The 20,057-nt window shown below is 52.8% G+C and overlaps 1 protein-coding gene across 5 annotated transcripts; it reads left to right on the forward strand.

Annotated features, from left to right (window-relative positions):
• Nucleotides 1-1,018: 1,018 nt before the first annotated feature.
• On the forward strand, nucleotides 1,019-18,259 carry INPP5K (inositol polyphosphate-5-phosphatase K). Of its 5 annotated transcripts, XM_059669194.1 has the most exons (12): nucleotides 1,019-1,265; nucleotides 3,206-3,313; nucleotides 3,645-3,753; nucleotides 7,961-8,077; nucleotides 8,419-8,594; nucleotides 9,138-9,249; nucleotides 9,985-10,094; nucleotides 15,091-15,277; nucleotides 16,107-16,244; nucleotides 16,483-16,566; nucleotides 16,702-16,806; nucleotides 16,997-18,259. In XM_059669194.1, exons 1-12 carry the CDS (start codon nucleotides 1,213-1,215, stop codon nucleotides 17,054-17,056), a joined length of 1,359 nt encoding a protein of 452 aa, XP_059525177.1. In that variant the 5' UTR covers nucleotides 1,019-1,212; the 3' UTR covers nucleotides 17,057-18,259. The 5 variants fall into 5 exon arrangements, with proteins under 5 accessions (XP_059525177.1, XP_059525178.1, XP_059525179.1 ...); XM_059669195.1 differs by lacking the exon at nucleotides 16,483-16,566; XM_059669196.1 differs by lacking the exon at nucleotides 7,961-8,077.
• Nucleotides 18,260-20,057: the final 1,798 nt, after the last annotated feature.

Raw genomic sequence — 20,057 nt, forward strand, 5'->3', positions numbered from 1 at the left:
ATGATGTCCTTATGTCCGTTTATAGCTTCCATATCCTCAAACTCTTGCTGATGTCACCCATTTTGCCAGGGAAGGGTTAGGAAAGGTACAAGGTATCTCTGAAAATTCTTGCAGGTGTACTTCAGTAAATTAAACCACCCCCTTGTTATTTTACGTATGCAAACATCACATATTGGAAAGTCATTTGGCCATTTCCTACTGGCAGTTATGTTTGCTTTTATATCCCCTCTTCACATCTCCCTCTTCTTCCCATCCTACCAAACAAAACGTGTATTTAAAATAATTCTTAACTTTGCTTCCGGGTCCGTGACCCTCATAAGGCTTGTTTGTAAAACTGTGAATTTTTCTCGGTGAAGTCACGGCTCTCATCAGATCCTCAAAGGAATCCCATGCACTGCCCTCCCCACCCCCGCCACCCCCCAAAAATAACCAGTGACTTTAAAGAAATCAGTTAATCTTTAACAAAGTAAATCATAATTTCTCGTTTGGTCGTAAAATAGGCGCAGTGACTTGTGTTTCCTTCATTGATAGCGACTTTTCTGAGTCCAAGAACCCCCATGCCCACTGTGTAATAGGTAATCTAATGGGTCTGAAGCGCGAAAAACGAAGAATTTAAACGGCGTGGAGAACTAAGAAGGGAGGAGCCCAAAGACCACCGAAAAAGATCACGGGGGGGGCGGGTTACCGGCAGGACAGCCGAGACAGCGCGCTTCGGGCCTCTGGGCGTCGGAAACGGAGGGGCAGCGCGGAAGCCGCCGACCTCAGACTCGGTGCTAGTGAAAGCGGCTGGGGCCCGAGACGCTCAGGCGGGCGTGGCGACGGCCTCGCGCGGGGCACTCTGGGAGCCGTGGGATCCTGGGGGCGAGTGGCGGCGGCGGTGACGTCCGGGAAGCCACGCCCCGCACGCCGGGCGGGCAGTGTGACGTCGGGTTCTGACGACACTAAGACACGCCCCTCGCGTCCCGGGTCCCTAAGCTCCCGTTCTCTCAGCCTTTCACCTTAGCGCGCCTGTGGGGAGCGCCGCCTCTTCCCCGGCCGCACCACCCAGAGTCCGAGCGCTCAAGCCCCGCCCCGTACGGGAGCCGAGGCGGAGGTCCCGAATCCGGAAGAAAACAATCCGGCGAGCCCGCGCCGGCCCGGACCTTCGGCCCGAGGAGCGCTGATCGGCCCAGGACCCGCTGGGGCGAGCCGGCCGGGTCTCCGCGGGGGACGATGGAGACTGTGAGCCCACTGAAGCCAGCCGAACCGAGAGACAGGAAGCTCAGGTGAGGAAGGCCTGCTCCGAGCTGGATCACTGCCTCCGACCCAATTGGGGCTGCGGATCTGGGGCAGAACCAGTCTGGGAGAGACGGGACCGGGCCTACAGGGCTGCTTCTAACTCGGAGTTGCTCCCAAACTACCCCAGTGTCCAGCGGGCTATGTTAAGTCCGAGCCCCACGCCCCTTCCAAACGCAAGCCGCCGAGCTATTTGCCCAGTTGGCTCCTGGAGAAGGCAGGGTGGGCTGTTGGAAGTTAGAGACATAACAAGGCACTCTCCTCAGCTCTAGAGCAGAAACTGTTCTTACTTTTAATCGGCACTTACATCATGGGGCAGCCTGATCCCGTTGTGACCTCCTAAAATCCGAAAACAAATGCGTGCAGTTAAGATCCTGTAGCCTGGTCCCATGCTTGCTCTTGAACGAGGAACAACGCTGATCGCCAACTTACTTAGTGCAGATCACGATGCGAGGATTTGCTGCTAATCGTCGACTTGAGAATTTGGGAAGAAATCCCGACTTTTGCTCCCCATTCTCTTAGAGCAAGTCCCTGGGAAAACAAGGAGCCTTGGAATAAAAGGGCTGCCTTTCTGAATCCTCCGTTGGACAGCAGGGGGAGATAGATCGCAAACAAACGAACGAAGCACACTCTCCAGTCACTGGGAAGGGGTTTTTTGTGTTGTTTTGCTGATGGTTCAAGGGAAGGGGCAGGAAGTTGTTTCAGCCGGCCAAGAATTTCTTCAAGTCGTGGTTTTTACAACATGAACCTCTAAGAACAGGGCCTGGTGGAGGAGAGACGTTTTGGGAATCCGACCCCTTTGTAACGCTCTCGCATTCCAGACCAGCTGCTGCAGGTCCTCTTCAGACGTCCCTAGGACTCCCCTGAGGCTGGTGGCTGTCCTTGCTCTCCACAGGGTCTGTAGCCACTGCCCGCTCTGGACGCAGCCCGCCCTGGGGCCTCCTCGGAGTGCTGCTGTTCCCTTGATACCTTCAAGTCTCTCCTTCCCCTGAGACCTGCTGTTTTGTTGTTTCCCTAGGGCCTAGGCTCATACGAAGCTGAGATGGAAAATATTATCCAACTGATTACTTTCCCCAAAAGACGATAGACTTTTGAGATGCTGAGAAAGCTGTTATTTCAAATCTCCTTAGGCTTTTTTTTTTTTTATTATTGATTTCAGAGAGTAAAGGAGAGGGAACGAGAGATAGAAACATCAATGATGAGAGAGAATCATTGATTGGCTGCCTCCTGCATGTCCCCCACTGGGGATCGGGCCCCAAAACCCCATATGTGCCCTTGACTGGAATCGAACCAGGTACCCTTCAGTCCGCAGGCCGACACTCTATCCACTGAGCCAAACAAGCTAGGGCTCCTTAGGCTTTCTGAAGTGCTGGCAGAAGTAGTTTTGCTCCAGGGATCACAACCATAGGAAGGAGTGAGGAAGGGAACATGGTGTTATCTCTGTTATTTTTTAAGTTTCCTTTCCTTTTCTTGTGCTGAGGTCTCTCATAAGGTGAAAACTGAACCTCCAGAATCTTTCTGGTGGTCTTGGGAGCTGGATTAAAGACTGGGGAGTGGATGGAAAGTTGCTGAACGAGCCATAGATGATTGCTGCAGAGTGAATAGCTGGTGAAATTAATAAATTCCCAACTATCTACCCCTTCAGCTCTCCTAGTGTCAGCAGCACCAGTGCTGCCAGATGTGGGCAGCTGTGGGCCTGCATGGAGGAGCCAATCCAGGGTGGGAATTTCCTGCTTCAGGGAACAACAGTGAAGATGGAGGGCTTGTATTTCAGCGCCTCGATTCCCACCACCAGATGCAGAAAGCCATGTTTCTCATCATGATTGTAGTGGGCTGTGGTGCGTCCATGAGCAGGCCTACATGCCCTTCTGTGACCTGGACATGTGCTGTCCTCCTTCCTCCGTGACGTCACCTTTCATCCCTCCCACAGCATACATGTCGTGACGTGGAATGTGGCCTCTGCCGCACCCCCTCTAGACCTTGATCATCTCCTTCAGCTGGACAAGCAGGACCCGAATCTGGACATGTATGTCATTGGGTAGGTGTCTGCAGGGCCCCTTCACCTGTCCCTCTAGCTGAGGTCAGGTAAGCCTGGCCAGTCCCGTTGTCTCCCTGGGGACCTGCTGTAATCTGTCCTCCCCCTCCCTGGAGTCTGAAGGTTAGGAGCTTTCAGCCTGCATCAGGGCCAGTCAGAGTCTCTTGTCCTGGGTCAGCAATGGCAAGGGGTTGGCAGTCAAGAGCCGGGGGAGGGAGAGAGCACAGTCATGAGAACCCAACGCTTGAAAGTCCGCTGAGGGCAGCATTAATTGTCTGTGGTAGAGGCAGGACCCTCCAGGCCAGCGGGAGAGCCTCTGACCTGGGGTGGGCAGTTTGCAGGAAATGAGCTGTGGGATCATGAGCCTCCTTTCTGACACTGCCTTTGAAGACCCATGGAGCAGTTTCTTCATGGATGTGCTTTCCCCTCTCAGCTTCGTCAAGGTAATTTTCAAGTTCATGGGCACTTGGGAAATGTGTCTTACCTCTTGTCACTAACCCCCAGTCCTTTCATCTCCCGCTCAGGCTTTCATGTTGTTTCCCATTTAGTTAAAGGCCTAAGCCTCAGTTACACCCAGTTCCCTGGGGTTCCTGCCTGTAGAGCTGGAGCTGAGCTGGGACCCCAGGGGTTAGTGTATACCTTGATGTTTTCAGTTGGGAGAATTCCTGGGGGAGGTGCAGTAGGGCTTTTGAACACCTCAGTGACTGCCCCATCCCTAGCCAATCTCTCCTCAGATGGCCTACTTTCAATCTCTAAGTATAATAACAATTGCTACCATCTATCAGAGTCTCACTTGATGATAGACATTATAAATAAGCTCTTTATTACATTATTTTTTAAATTTTAACTCGTGAAATACAGGTATTTTACAGATTACATCAAGATTCAGAAGTCTGCCAAAACCGGTTTGGCTCAGTGGATAGAGCGTCGGCCTGCGGACTGAAAGGTCCCAGGTTCGATTCCGGTCAAGGGCATGTACCTGGGTTGCGGGCACATCCCCAGTAGGAGATGTGCAGGAGGCAGCTGATCGATGTTTCTCTCGCATCGATGTTTCTAACTCTCTATCTCTCTCCCTTCCTCTCTGTAAAAAATCAATAAAATATATTTAAAAAAAAAAAAAAAAGATTCAGAAGTCATACAGGCTCTCCGGAGTTTGGATCCAGGGTTGTTGTTTTCTTTAATATATTTTTATTGATTTCAGAGAGGAAGGGATTCTTTTGTTGTTGTTGTTAATCTTCACCTAAGGATATTTTTCCCCCGTTGATTTTTTAGAGAGAATGGAAGGGAGGGGGAGAGAGAAACATCGATGTGAGATACATTGTTTGGTTGCCTTCGCACATGCCCTGAACCAGGGCCCGGGATCGAGCCTGCAACCGAGGTACATGCTCTTGACCAAAATCGAACCTGAGACCCTTCAGTCCGAAGACCGACATTCTAACCACTGAGAAAAACCAGCTAGGGCTCTTTTTTTTTTTTTAATCCTCACCCAGTGAAATGGGGTTTTGTGTGTGTGTGTGTGTGTGTGTGTGTGTGTGTGTTTTAATTATCAATTTTTTGGTGGTTTTTTTGTGTGGTTTTTTTTTAGAGGAAGTGTGAGAGAGAAAAACATAGATGTGAGAGAGAGACATCAAGCAGTTGCCTCCCATACGCACCCCAGCTGGGAATCAAACCCAAAACCTAGTTATGTGCCCTGGCCAGGAATTGAACCTGCAGTCGACAACGCTATGATCAGCTGAGCCACCTGGCCAGGGCATAACCCGTATTCTTAACTATATTGCTATACTGGTTGGGCTCCAAGGCTGACAGGTGTCCTGTCTATGGCTAAACTGTTGGTATAGAGAGTATCCTCTGACTATAGGGGTCATGCACCTCAAATTCTCAGGAGCCCAGAGGTTAGGAAAGGGGAGATAGGTGTGGAGGAAAAGGGTTGTCAGTCTGAAGGGCCAGTATCTTTTTGAGGAATCTTAGACCATAGGAGACTCCACAGGAAGGCTCTTCTAGATTGCTGATCATCACCTTTCTGCCTTGCATCGCTGAGGGATGAAACACACTCCTATTCAAAGCCCCTCATGCAGTGCTTCATGAAAATACAGGATTGCCCTATGCCCTTCGCTGGGTGACTGGATTTCTTTAGAATTAACTCTGTTACCCTCATTTGCTTAAGGGTGCAGAAGCAAGAGCTGCGACTCCTCCCAAGGCGGGCAGAGCCCAAGGAGGAAATACTACATGATTTGGTCCTGTGACTGAGGCTAGAAAACACCAGCCCCGAGCCTTTGGCCCCCTCCAGGTTAAACACAGGCCACTTCCTGCAGACATGGAGCTACATCCTCTCAGAGGGCAGAACTTCTCTCACCACCCACTTTCTTCCCAAGACGAGGCCTCCTGCACCTCAGCTAACTGGCAAGGGATTGGTAGAATGGATTTGAGCCAAGGAAATTAGCTCAGCTTGTGGCAGGGATACAACCCATCCCACCCCTGCCACCTCCCAAGGTTGGGAGGCCGGCCTGGGGGCCTGGCACCCAAATCAGAGGACCCTCCTACCCCCAGCCAAGAATTGAGGTGAAGGGGTGAGCCCCGCTTGCAGCCTGTTCCTTGGACAGGAGTAGGTTGAGAAGCCTGGGGCTGCCCCCTTTGCTGGCTGCAGGACTCCCAGTCACCTCCTTTCTAGGCCCTTCCTTAGCCCTGCCCACTTCATTTCCTCCAATTGGAACTTCCCCTGCAAATCTGCCTTTCCTCACAGCCCCACCCTTTCTCGCCGTCTGAGGCTTTCCTGCCCCACCCCTGCCCCACCCCTCCACTTCCCTGCTCGTTCACAAACTGGACTGGTGCCCAAATCAGCTCTGAGTGAGGATTAAACTTGAAACTCTCCCTGAATCTTTATTCCTTCCCTTGGGAGTCAGTCCCGCATAGCCCTTCCCCTACTTTCATTACCATATGTGCATGTGAAGAGTAGAAACCAAGACGGGATGGAGGAAAGAGCTGTGGTCACAGTTGTAGCAACCAGGGCTCAACCCTAGGTTCTCACGCCTCCTTCACTCGGTCCGGGGTTTGGGGTTCCCCCTGCTTTGACTCCTCCACTGTGCCAGAGCTCCTGGCCTGCGGGATCAAGTTTCATAATTCCTGGAAGGCCCCAGTACACACTCCCCACCCGGGGATTTCCTCCTTGGCCTCTGCATCTCAGACTCCGGAAACAGCTACTTGAGTGGTGGATATAGACAGCCTGAAGCTGAGATAGAAGGTCACTAGCTAAGGCCCATTCTCATGCCCAGCCCACCTCTTGCCACAGGCAGCAAGCGTTTTCGCAGTCCTGGTTCTTTGATGTTATCCAGGCGGTCCTGCTGGTGAGCCTGGGTCATTCATCTGAAAAATGGTCAGTGGACCCTTGTAGAGTTGGATAGGAAGCGTCAGTAGCTCTTCTTCCCAACCTGCGAACGCGTCTTTTGTACTCACTGTCATCCCCTCGACGTTGCTTTTGTGAACATCCAACTGCCCACCATCTGTGTTAATTTTTTTTTTTCACTGAGCTATAACGTATGCAGAAAGTAAGTGTACGGTTTCATGGATTTTTATCTGTATATATATCCATGTTACAACATTTCCAGCACCTTGGAAGACTCTCTCATGTTCCTTCCCTGTATTTATTTTTTTTAAAAATTGATTTCAGAGAGGAAGGGAGGGGGAGAGAGAGATTGAAACATCAGTGATGAGAGAGAATCATTGATCGGTTGTCTTTTGCACTTCCACTGCTGGGGATCGAGCCCACAACCCAAGCATGTGCCCCTGACCGGATTCGAACCTGAGACCCTTCAGTCCGCAGGCTGATGCTCTATCCACTGAGCCAAACCAGCTTGGGCTGTATTTACTTTTAAGAATCCTTAAACCAAGCCCTAACCGGTTTGGCTCAGTGGATAGAGTGTTGGCCTACAGACTGAAGCGTCCCGGGTTCGATTCCGGTCAAGGATATGTACCTTGGTTGCAGGCACAGCCCCAGTAGGGGGTGTGCAGGAGGCAGCTGATCAATGTTTCTCACCAATGTTGCTAACTCTCTATCCCTCTCCCTTCCTCTCTGTAAAAAATCAAGAAAACATATAAATAAAAATAAAAAAAAGAATCCTTAAACCAAAACATAATAGCTGCCAGTTCATTCTTCCAGTATCTGTGAGATAGATTCCTGCTCTTTCAGTGAGATAATAGGCTGAGAGACTTGTCCAGTATCAAATACTAAGAACCCGAGCCAGGATTTGAAAGTCAGTGCCCTTAGCCACTACCCTGCATAGCTGCATTCCCCTTTGAGGCCCTGGCCCACAGGGATGGTGGCCCAAGAGTACCCAGAGTACCCAGGAGGGCATCGGTGAGAGGAGCGCCGAGGCATGCCTGGGGCTGGGGCTGGGGCTGAAGAGTCGCTGCCCACCTGATCGCATGGTGCCTTGGCAGCCTTGCCTCTGTCCTCAACCTCCAGGTCCAGGAACAGAAACAGACTTGCTCAGCTCCCACAATGCATCACTTGGCAGCTAAAGGGAGTGAAACTCGGAGACTTGAACTGAGATACCATAGCCCTGGGGGAGGGCATCTGTGTAGCACCGCGCCTGGCAGGGACACACTTGGCCTGTGCAGGGAAATGAATGACCATTATCCTCCCCTGTCCTGCAGGTCTCCTCTGTCCGCATGCAGGGGCTCCTCTTACTGGTCTTTGCCAAGTGTCAGCATTTGCCCTTTATCCAGATCCTCTCTGCTAAGTCCACGCCCACTGGCTTCTTCGGGTACTGGGTAAGGATGGAGTTTTATCTGGGCCGTGAACTGGGAGGCCTCCTGGCCTGGGAAGGGCTGGGGCCTTAGAGCTGGACAAATGGATAAAGGGGTAAAATGAACCTTGGCATTCTGCCCAGGATAGTGCCCTGCATACCCACGCTCCTGCCTCCGGGGTCTTGGTGTCCTGAGACCTCAGGCCGGGTGAGCTGGGCTCTGGATGGAGAGCTCGCCCTGGGAAGCTGAATGGCCCTAGGAAAGCCTGTGGAGGAGTGACCATCTCCCCTTCGGTCTATGATGGGAAAGAGAGGTATTTCCTACCCAGAGCAGCTCCCAACCCTTCTACCCACTTGTCCTACCAGGGAAACAAAGGGGGCGTCAACATCTGCCTGAAGCTTTATGGCTATTATGTCAGCATCATCAACTGCCACCTACCCCCGCACCTGGCCAACAATGACCAGCGGCTGGAGCATTTTGACTGGATCCTGGAGATGCAGAATTTTGAGGGACCTGATATCCCCAACATCCTGGACCATGAGTGAGCATGCAGTTGCAAACTGCCGCCCGCCCTGTCTCCCACACAGCCCAGGCCAGCGTCCTCTGCCACATCACTGCTGCCAGCCAGAGGCAGTGTGCTCTTCTCCCAGCCTCGCCCCTGACACCCATCTGCTCTCTTACCCAGCTTTGCCTGCCTGAGGTCTGGGGCCCCTTCCCCTTCCCCTTCCCTGGTCCCTCTGTCCTGCCTGGAAGCCCTGGACACTTCCAAACACCCCTGGTCAAGAACTGTGGTTCCTGGGGTGGTCCAACGGGCTGGTTCTCAGGCTTGCCCGGTGGCCGGTTGCGGGAGGGGCAGATCCTGCTTGTATTTGCCACTTGCCCTGGGGGCTGGTCTCCTCCCCTTAAAAGATGGGGTAGGAGCCATGAGCACAGTCCTGTTGGGCCTATGCCCTGGTCTTCACCTAGTGCTCGCCCAGCATCTGCCTTCTCGCCTGCAGCCCCTGGAGGGAGCAGGCCTGAGCCATCTGTTGCTCCTCCCTTCTCTGTCCTCATCACAAGCCTCAGCTGCCTTTTCTTTCTGAAGCCTCATTGTCTGGTTCGGAGACATGAACTTTCGGATCGAGGACTTTGGGTTGCACTTTGTTCGGGAAGCCGTGAAAAGTCAGTGCTACAGTGACCTGTGGGAGAAGGATCAGGTATCAAGGGGGTTCCAGAGGGATGATCTGAGCCCAGGGTGGAGGTCCAACATGACATGTGGGGAGCAGTGCTCAGGGTCCCTCGTGCTTTTCTCTTTTCCCAGTCCCCTGGAATCCCCGTGCCCAGGCAGGGAGGAGTCTAACAGGGCTTCACACTGCGGGCGGGGCAGTCCTGTCAGGGCCTGGTCTTTTGAAGGAACCAGGGTATAGCTAAGGGGTGTGCTTTATCACAGGAAGAAAGAAGGCCTTTGGCCTGTTGAGCACCGACCTTCTTGCATCCCTGTCGTCATTCTCATCCCCAGGCTTGCTTGCCTCCTAGAGGATGAGATACTGTCCATTTGGGGACCCGGCTACCCCAGCCTCTGCTCTGATACATGCTAGTGGCTCCCAGAGAGATGGGATCTAAAGCTTGGTCCCTCTAGTCCAGCAGTTGCCAACCTTTCAAACCTCACGGACCACCAGTGGTCTGCGGACCACCTGTTGGCGACCGCTGCTCTAGTCCAAGGACTGGGAAATGGCAGGCAGCTGCCTCCCCTGGGACTGCGGGGTGATGTGTGCAAAGGACTCAGCTGTCTGGAGGCGTGGGTGGATGCGCAGGCGGCCACTGGGGCTGTGGGGAAGCAAAGTGGCATGGCTTGACTCTTACCTCACCTTATGGCTGATCCCTTCAATGGAGTGTGGTGTTGGCCGTGGGGTCAGGACCATTGGGAAATGGGACTGTGCCTTTCTCTGCAGCTCAGCATTGCCAAGAGATGCGACACACTGCTCCGGGAGTTCCAGGAGGGCCCCCTGCTCTTCCCGCCCACCTACAAGTTTGATAAGAACTCCAACAACTATGACACCAGGTGAGGGGGCTCCGGCAGTAGAGGATCAGCCTACCTTGGTTCTAGAATTAGCCCGTGAGGAGGAAATGGGGAGCCTGGGAAGTCAGACTCTGCTGGCCCTAGTGACACTGGGAGTGCCTCAGAGTAGAAATGTTAGGGAAGCAGGGTTAGATCCAGCCGTCACCTCTCAGGAATGGTGCCTCTCACCCGTTGTGAGGCATTGGCTGTGGGAGCTGTCCCAGATTGTCCTCAGAGAAAGCAGGCGGGGGAGCCAGTGCTGTCCAGGACGGGTGGTTATCAGGGCAGGTGGGGCCAGAGAAGAAGAGGAGGCAGCTGGTTCCTGACTTACGAGCGAGCGGCTGCTTTTCAGTATTCTGGGAACCCCTGCCCTGACTCCCCAGGGCTTTCTGGTCCTCCCCAGAGGGGGGCTTGGCTCAGCCAGTTACTGGTATTAAGTACCCCTGCCCCAGCTGTGGGTGGTCAGTCAGGTACTATTAGGAAGGAGAAGTAGTAGTCATCAGTGGAGAATTTCATGGGGGGGGAATATAGAGACAGCGCTTCTAGTAGTTAGAAGCACAGCTCTGCATCAGCTGCATGACCTTGGCCAAGGTATCTAAGGCTCGATTTTGTCATCTATAAAGTGGGGGTGGTAACAGTGCCCACCTTGGTTGAGGATTGAATGAGACCTTGCGTATGTATAGCCTAGTGCCTGGCACCCATGAAGCACTGTGCTAACTGCTGTCATTATTTTTAGATTCATGTATTTGGATGATAGTTGTTTTTTAAAATCTTCATAGTTTTTTTATTTTGTTTTGTTTTATATTTTGATTGATTTCAGAGAGGAAGAGAGAGAGAGAAACATCAGTGATGAGAGAGAATCATTGATGGGCTGCCTCTTGCACGCTCCACACTTGGGATTGAGCCCGCAACCCAGGCATGTGCCCTTGACCGGAATCGAACCTGGGACCCTTCAGTCCAGAGGCCAACGCTCTATCCACTGAGCCAAACTGGCCAGGGCAAAAATCTTTGTATTTTTTTTACAAATTTGTATTTATTGATTTGAGAGAGAAAGGGAGAGAGAGAAGCATCAATTTGCTGTTCTGATCATGTATGCATTCATTGGTTGCTTCTTGTCTGTGCCCTGACCAGAGATCAAACCACAACCTTGGTGTATTGGGACTACGGTCTAACCAGCTGAACTACCCGATCATTTTACTGGAAACCTTTCTAAGACGCTGAGAAGGGGCCAGGTCACCACCAAAACCTTAGGCTTAGGGAAAGGGGCAAGCGCAGTTCTGGCAAGAGGTCCCTGTCCAACTTAGGGCAGGGAAGGAAAAAGAACCCCTTAATGTTACGAGGTTTGTGTTTCACTTGGAACAGCTTCTTCATTTATCTCTCCTATCAGGACTGTTTTTTGAGGGAGATAGGAGATCCTCCAGAGCACCCCAGGCCTCTGGGATTTAGGGGTGAATAGGGATCTCCACATCCAGGCCAGGGCGAGAGGTAGAACTGCTGGCCCAGAGCTAGCAGTGGCACGGCAGAGCCAGTGTCCCCGCCAAGAAATGGGGAGCGGGGGAGCCATTTCAGGAGTGTGGAGCAAGACGGAATGGGTCATGGCCTGGGCAGTGCACACAAGAAGAGGGCATGGACACGAACAGGGTTGAGCCAAGGCAGTCAAGCCAGAAAGGAGGTAAGAGGGCAGTCTCAGCTGGCCCAGGTCACAGCTTAGGGAGACTGCCAGTCTCCCCACCATCCATTGGAAAAGAGAGCCCTGGGAATTCTGAGGCCTTGGTGGGGCAGGCTGGGGCCGTGGGGGCTGGGACCCTCCACCAGTTGACTCTAAACCTCCCTGGCCATCAGGAAGACAGCTGCCAACAGGCCAGGTAGCCAGGTGTCCCTTCACCCCCACCCCCAGGTATGGTAGGGAAACCACCCGGAGACTGAACGGAAGTTACTGCAAACAGCTGGGTCTGGGCTGCAGTTGGCAGGGACTGAGATTGGGTAGAGCGACTCAGAGAACTTAAAGGACTACCCCAGTTGGCTTAGCCCATGATGGCGGAGCTGGGGCTGAGACCGGATTCTCGGTTCTCGGCTCACAGTGCTTGCCTTTAGCCCACAGTACCTCTGAATTCACAGCTAGTTTTGCCAACAGCAGCAGAAAGGAGGACAGGATGGGAACAGCAAAGCCTTGCTGAGGAGGAGGAGATACTTATTTCCACAGCAGAGATACAGTACACTTTGTGCTTGACATTATCGAGCACCTTTGATTGCAAAGGGCTTCGCCTGCATCACTTAATTCCTACCGTATCCTCATTAGGTAAACTGTTGCTACTGACTTCTTACAAATGAGGAAACCAAGTCTTGGAATACCTAAGTAGGATAGTAACAGTAAGTGATTGAGCAAGAGTTTGAACTTGAATCTGTGTGACTCCAGGAAAGGGTGGGAGGACATTATAGGAGTTGCCCTGTGGCCAGGGCCCGAGCCCCATTAGGGAGCAGAAACATTCCTATCTAATCAGACCGGCGTTCATCCTGAGAACCAGTTCAGATGGCATCTCTACTAGGAAGCCTTCCCTGACCACTCCCCGTCTCCTGAGAGTTCTCTCCTGCCCTGACGCTGCCAAAAGCCTTATGCTTTCCATGCTGCTTTTAAGGCAGTCAACGTGTGCCTTTCTGACTGTACTGTGAATGCTCAGAGTGCAAAGATAGGATCTGACTTATGACCCTTCCTGGGATGTAGCATGGTGCCTGGCATATGTTTAAATTGGGGGTCTGAAAAGATGAAATGGGAAGACACAGTGTTTAAGGAGCAGCCAGTCTAGTAGAGGGACCCTCCCATAGCAAGAGACCCAAATAAACACTGTCAAGTCCACGTGTTGGCAGAGTGAAGTTCCCCAAACTCTATGTGGAAGTGCGGAAGGAGGTGGAAGCTGTGGCGAGGGAGGATCCGTCCGAGTTGTCAAGAAGGCAGCAGAGTTTGGCAGGAAGGACAGGCATTCCGGTCGGTCAGCAGCACTGACGAGAGGCACCTTGAGTGGAGCCTGACCCAGCTGTGCAAAGTAACGGAGCGAGTTGTGTGCTGGGCATGGGAGAGCTTTGCTCAGCCACGGTAGTGTCCTGGAGCCAAGATGTAATGAGAACCAAGGTCAGCTCCATTACAGGGCGGGTGAAAGGGCTGAGGGCGGGAAATCCTGTTCAAGTCCGGGATTGCAGGAGGCTTGTGTTACATGAACCCAGTCAGCTCTCCACTTGGCAATGAGCAGAGGGTATTATGATCAGTCTAGTTAAGACTTGTGTCCAGAGTTCAGTGAGACACTCAGAAGTCATCTAATTGATTTCAGAGTGGAAGGGAGAGGGAGGGAGAGAGAGATTGAAACCTCAATGATGAGAATCATTGATCAGCTGCCTTCTGCATGCCCCCCACCGGGGACTGAGCCCACAACTAGGGCATGTGCCCTGACTGGGAATTGAACTGTGACCTCCTAGTTCATAGGTCAACACTCAACCTCTGAACCACACCGGCTGGGCAATTGGCTCAGTTTTATTCTTAAACAGAGAGAATCTTGCAGATCTACTTGTTTTAATATTTTGAAAGTCAAGACATGCTAATCTCCAGAAACAGTTCTTCTATTCAGTCATAACCATTCAGCCAGAAAGCATGAGTGAAGCCGTCCAGGTAATGCACGCTGTAGCACACGCTGGAAGGCAGTTCTGGCAGCTGTGACTGGCCACAGCGGGGCTGGAGCAGATGGGAGTGCTGTGGAAGGAGTGCAGACTTCAGACAGCAGTCCTGGCAAGCATCCGGCCTCCACCTGGACAGGGTGACCTTTCTGAACTTCAGAGTCCTGTGAGGGAGAAAAGTGTGATCTGTAACATTCTTCCAGTGTAGGAAGGACTAGAACAGCCTTCGAGACACCTGCCACAGTGCCTAATGCACAGGAGGACCCCATGCTTAGCTCTACTATTAGAAATGGGGGAATATATGCAGTATTTGATTAGTACACATTTATTTTGCCTATTTGTTTCTTGTCATTTGTTTGTCAAACAAGCTCCTCAAGGACCTTGTCATTCTCATTTCTCGGATCCCCAGTTGGCCTGGCACATGATGAGGGCTCAGTAAATCTGGTTGAAAGAATGAGTCCTACAGGTGGCCAGGGATGAGCCTGGACCAGAGCCTGGAAAAGGAGGAAAGGGAGACGGGCTAAGAGGAACCGAGGGGGAAGGAGAGACAGGCTGTGGTCAGTCCTTGGGAGGATTCTGACGTGACAGCAAGTCTGGGCTCTTAACTCTGAGGGAAGTTGGGGAGGGGGAATGCTTTGAAAGGGATAGTGGTGCATTCCTGTGGTTTATTACCAAGTGTTAAGCATTGTTGGGCACGGAATGTCCAAGACTCGGTGTCTGTAGTCTCTGGGATGGAAATAGCACATTCCCGTGTCCTCGGAACACTCCTCAGAAGAGTGAAGCGTCGAAACAGCCCAAGGAGGCCCAAGCAGGTGTGCTTTAGGCAGTCGCCACTTCCTGACCACTCCCTTGACTCACCTTAATTTATTTAATCTTCACAAAGATTCTTTGAAGTAAGTGCTATTATCAACCCATCTTAGAGTCCAAGAAATCAAGGCTTAGAGTGATGAGGTCACTTGCCCAAGGGCACATAGCCTTTTTACCTTTTAACACTAGATCACTGGTTTATTATAAAAGGATGTCATTCCAGAACAGGCAAGTGGAGGAGATCCTCGGGGCAAGGTCTGGGGAAAGGGCCAGGACTTTCCATGCCTTCTCCAGGCCGCCACTCTCCCGCGTGTTCACCAGCCTGGAACCTTAACAGGGCAGAACCTCCCCCAGCTGCTCTCTGATCCTAGAGTCGGATGGGGGTCACCATCGAGACACTGCTCTGCATCTATTGCTAGAAAACTGTATTGCTGTTGAAGTTTAAGTAAAACTTGAAATGTTTACTTAAAATAGTAATTGAATAAAGGAGAAGACAAAAATAGCATTTCTTCTCTCCCCCCACCCCCAGTGAGAAAAAACGCAAGCCTGCGTGGACTGACCGTATCCTGTGGAGGTTGAAGCGGCAGCCCCACACTGACACCTGTACCCCAAGGCGGCCGGCCCCCCACCTCTCCCTGTCTCTGAGGAGCTACATCAGCCACATGATGTACACCATCAGTGACCATAAACCTGTCACCGGCACCTTTGACTTGGAGGTGAACTGGCAGCGGAGCAGCCGTGCTGGGCCACATCCCCAAACCCTCCAGCCCTGGGTTTTAATGTCAGCAGATCCCCCGGGGGAGACCTGTAGGGAGACATGATTGCCTTTCCTCCCAGGTCAGGTATCCCTGCGCTTAGGAGCTGTTGATGGCTCTGCCTGTCACAAACGGCTCAAACCCTGTGTGAATAGGTTTCCATTTCCTCTTGGTACAGTCCCTCAGGGCTGAGTTCCATTATGCTTATTACCTGCTATGTGAAGTTGGACTTCCTTTCTGTCTGAACCTATCTGGGTCAGGTTGCAAAGGGAGCTCCCTCCATCCTTGTATTTTGCCATCTAATGACCAAGTCAGTGTTAACCTTTGAGCTGCTGACTGCCCTCACCTTTTCATACTGGTTTGTCTGTCTTTACACTGTTTGTTCTTTCTACACACCCACAGCTGTTCCTACCACAGGCACCCTTGCCCTGAAAAACTGAATTTGGGTCTTTGGGCAGGAACCCCAAAGGTCTGCGAACAGTTACCTGGCTCCTTGAACCTGTTAGCAGTTTCCCCCACGCACCCCTCAGCACTGGACTCTCTGCTTGGTTACCCACCTGACCCTCAGCTCTGTCCCTCCTGCCAGGACCAGGGACCCCTGACAAGCCTTTGGTCCTTTCTCTTTCCAGCTGGCCAGCCAAGGTCTGCTACTTTCTCTAGCATTCTGTGCCCACCACCCCGGTGCCCCTCCTCTGACCCTTACGCGTTGGAAGGGTGCAATAAGGACATTTATCTCAGAGAAGGGAATGATGCTATGGATTTTCAACCCCTTTCCTATCCCTGTGTGCAGCTGAAGCCATTGGTGTCTGTCCCACTGATCTCCCTGATGCCAGAGGGCCTGTGGACCATGGAGAATGCTATGCTTATCAACTACTCTTTGACCCCAGACTTCCCCAGCAGCCCCTGGGACTGGATTGGACTGTACAAGGTGATGTGGTGGGCGAGGCCGGGAAGCCATCAACCCACCCCGACCCCCACTCTGGTTTATCCATCCTGAGGGCTCGTGGGAGCTGGACACAGACTAAAGAGCTCACCTAGGGGCTGGCAGTGAGGGGAGGGTATACAGTAGGATAGCCAAACCCAGGAATGAGACCACCCTCTTCTTAGGATTTGCTGTAGGTCCTGTGTCCTCCCAGACTCCTGACCGCCCAATCCCCCTCCCACAGGTGGGGCTTCGTCACATTAATGACTACGTGTCCTATGTCTGGGTCAGGGACAACCAGATTTCCTTCAACGACGGGTTGAACCAGGTACCTGCCCCCTTCCTAAGATAGCTATTCCACATCTCAGCAGGCGGGCTTGGCTGCTGGCTAACTAGTTGCTAAGAGCTGGGTGGGACTCAGGGCCCTGGAACTGACCCCATTCCTGTCCACCCTCCCCTCCAGGTTTATATCAACATCAGCGATATCCCGGAGACTGAAGATCAGTTTCTCCTCTGTTACTATAGCAACAGTCTACGTTCCGTGGTGGGAATAAGCAATCCGTTCAAGGTAACGTGGTGGGGTAAGGGGAAAGGGACACAGAGGACTTGAGCTTGAGCCCCTCCTCCATTCCCTGAGGCCACAGGCCTAGGAGCCAACCGGTACCTGGAGCTGTAGCAGTTGGGGAATACCAGTGATGGAACAGCGGAGGAAAACCTGCTCTTTCCCCTTCTACTCACTGCCTGTCTCATCCCCACAGATCCAGCCTCAAGCCTTCTTGGAGGAGGACCCACTGGGTGAAGTCCAACCACAGATCTGAGCCTAGATGAGGGGAATCCAGGGCGGAGGCCAGAGCAGGCGGCCAGCTCTGCTCACCACTTCCAGGAGTGCTGGGGGCCCGGCCAGCCCCCTGAGGCCGCAGCAAGTATCCTTCCCCTCCCAGGGGAGTTCTGGCCACACTCCTTCGCTCTCTCCAGTCCAGATCTCTGGAATTGGCCACTCAAATACAGGTTTTTTGCTGAGATGATTGAAACCAGCTAATTTGTCAACAGTGAAGACCTACCTGGGGGCTGTCCACTGGATGTGGGAGGACCCTCCAGCTTACATCTCATTTCTTGCTTTTCCCCACACACACTTCCAGTCCTGCCCAAGCAGGCCTGCCAGGCACATGCCCCATCTGGCACAGGCCTGCATTCTTGTCACACCATCCTGGGCCTCAGGCTGCTGGGGGGGAGGGGGGATGCTCACATTTGTACAGGCTCCATAGACTGGTTGGTGCAAGAAGCACTGGGTTCCAGGAGTCTTGGCATCTCATTGCCTGTCTCCCTGAGGGACGGGAAGGAGGTCTGGGAGCCTTGCTTTGAACAGCAGCAGTATGACTGAGTGGGCAGGATGGAGGGGCCCCTTTATCCAGGCTCTTATGTGGGGGTTGTGGACAGGTTGGGTGTCCACCTGTACCCATGGAGTGTGACTCATAATGTTCCAGGACCTGAGCAGAGAATTGGACCCAGGTTCACTTCTGCTGGTGGATCATGCCCCCAAACTGCCATCTTGTGAAGGGCTAGCAGGTTGTTCCACGGTGGTCTTTGTCCAGTCGAGCTCATCCGCCCCCACCCTTGCCTGAAGTCATTAACCAGAAACCTGCCCTCTCTCTAGACCACCTGGGACCTAGAGGTGGGGGCGGGCAGAGAGGAAGGCTGGAATAAGACGTTTTGGAGAATCTGGCCCTGGGCGTCTTCAGGGAGCATTCTCCAGTGCTGTGTGGACATGGCTGTTCCTACTCCTACCACTTGCCTCCAGCCACTGGTGACTCAACGGCCCTCTCCCAGGGAAGGACACTCAGGGAGCCTGCTCTGTGACTGTCACATAAGCCCTGCAACCGGAAGCTGAGGATCACTCCAGCTGCTCTGCATTCCATACCCCACCCTGGGAGCCGTGTGTACCATTGGGAACTGGCCCCTAGCGGGCCTTGGTTCTCCGTGTTGTCTGTTACATCGGGGGATAATTAGAAACGTGGCTTTTACACTTGTGTGTGACTCCTTCATGGTGGTGGGAAGGGGTACCTAGTGATGGGCCCTTGCAAGACTCCAGGATGAGGGTCCTATAGATCCAGACCAGTCTTTGTGTGTCTGAGAGTAACAGACGTTGCCGGGGTGGGAATGGGATGAGGGTCTGGCACAGTGGCCCTCTGGGTCCTTGGCCCACTTGAGGCATGCTATTGGGCACTGCTAAACAGGATGGGTTTCTTAGAACTGATGACTCCAGAAAAGGTGCTTTCTCTGCTCTGACTGGCTCATCCCTCTTCACCTGCCGCTCGCAGACCTTAGTTTTGCTCCTTGGTCCTGAGTTAAGCTATCCATAAATGTCGCCATCGCCCTAGCCAGTTTGGCTCAGTGGTTGGAGCATTGGCCTGGGGCTGAAGGGTCCCAGGTCAAGGACACATACCTTGGTTGCAGGTTCCATCCCTGGCCTCTGGCGTGTGGGAGGCAACCAATCGATGTCTCTCTCTCTCACATCTATGATTCTGTCTCTACCCATCCCTTCCACTCTAAAAATCAATGGGAAAAATATCTTGCAGGAGGCTTAACAAAAAAGTCATCACCATCTTTTCTTTCTGCTCCCTACCCAGAAGTTTCCATGGTAACCTCTATCCTTGCCCCCAATACACACACACACACACACACACACACGAGAAGAACCCTGAACCCTTGCACTTGCCCACTTCATTCCTTCTCACACGTACCACCATCGTGGGTGCTGTCACTACCCTTCATTTGTCAGACCACAGCTCAGAAGTGGGACGATAGGGGCAGCTGTGGTAGTGTGCAGGACCAGAGACACAGGGGTTAGACCAGTGTGAATCAAAGTTCTATCTCTACCCATAGTCTCAATTGTCTGTAAAATACAAATAATGCACCTATTCACAACTATGTGGTGAAAGAACAATTGTACACACACAAACACCCGAAGTAACACTCTACCTACCTCATGGTTACTGAGGCCCTGGGGCTGCATCTCCAGGGCTACTGAGTCCAGGGGTCCCCTGTCTCTCCTCTTTGTGGAGCAAGCTTGTCCTTGACATGCCCACCTCCCCCTGCCCCCTAAGTCTTCACTGCCCTTCCCTCTCACAGCTCCGCCTTCTGCCTTCTTATGGCAGAACCCTCCCAGCCTGGCAGGAGTGAGTCCAGCAGGGATTGAGAGGCGGGAGGGGAAGGGGGAGTGCTTTCCCTCCTCTTGGCCGCAGTCAGGATATGGCCGCTCTGGGCCCAGCCCTGACCCACTGGGTGGAAACAGGAAATATGTGAGACTTGGTGTGCGATGGGTCTCTGTGCCTGGCTCCGCCGCTGATAAGGGCCATTGTGTGGCTGCCGGGGATGAGGCTGCCCTGGATGGATGTGCTTCCTGGAGGAAGGAAGGAAGCTCTGCTGGTCTTTCCTGGCGGGCGGGGCTGTGAGAGGGAAGGGCAGAGTGCCTGGGGGAAGGTGACTGCCCACTGCGGGACTTCACCCTCCCATGCCAGCCTTCCCGCTGAAAGGTCACTTTCCCCCATCCACTTCCCCTTCTCACTTCCGTAAGGAAGGCTGGAGACCCAAGGGCTCGACCCCAGGCCAGGAAAGTGTCAGCTGTGATTTAACAACAATGAAGACAGAAAAACAGGAACATTCAGGGTGGGGGGCACCTGAGGGTGCTAATGGGAAAGTAAGGAGCCAGCAGGCCTAAGGCTGCCCACAGCAAGGAACCCAGGCATCAACGTCCCAAGCGGTTGAGGCTCCAGAGGAGGGCGGAACAGGGGGCTTGTCACAGTGTTCTCCCCACTCCCT

Source organism: Myotis daubentonii, chromosome 16 (genome assembly GCF_963259705.1).
Source record: "Myotis daubentonii chromosome 16, mMyoDau2.1, whole genome shotgun sequence".
Classification (NCBI taxonomy): domain Eukaryota; kingdom Metazoa; phylum Chordata; class Mammalia; order Chiroptera; family Vespertilionidae; genus Myotis; species Myotis daubentonii.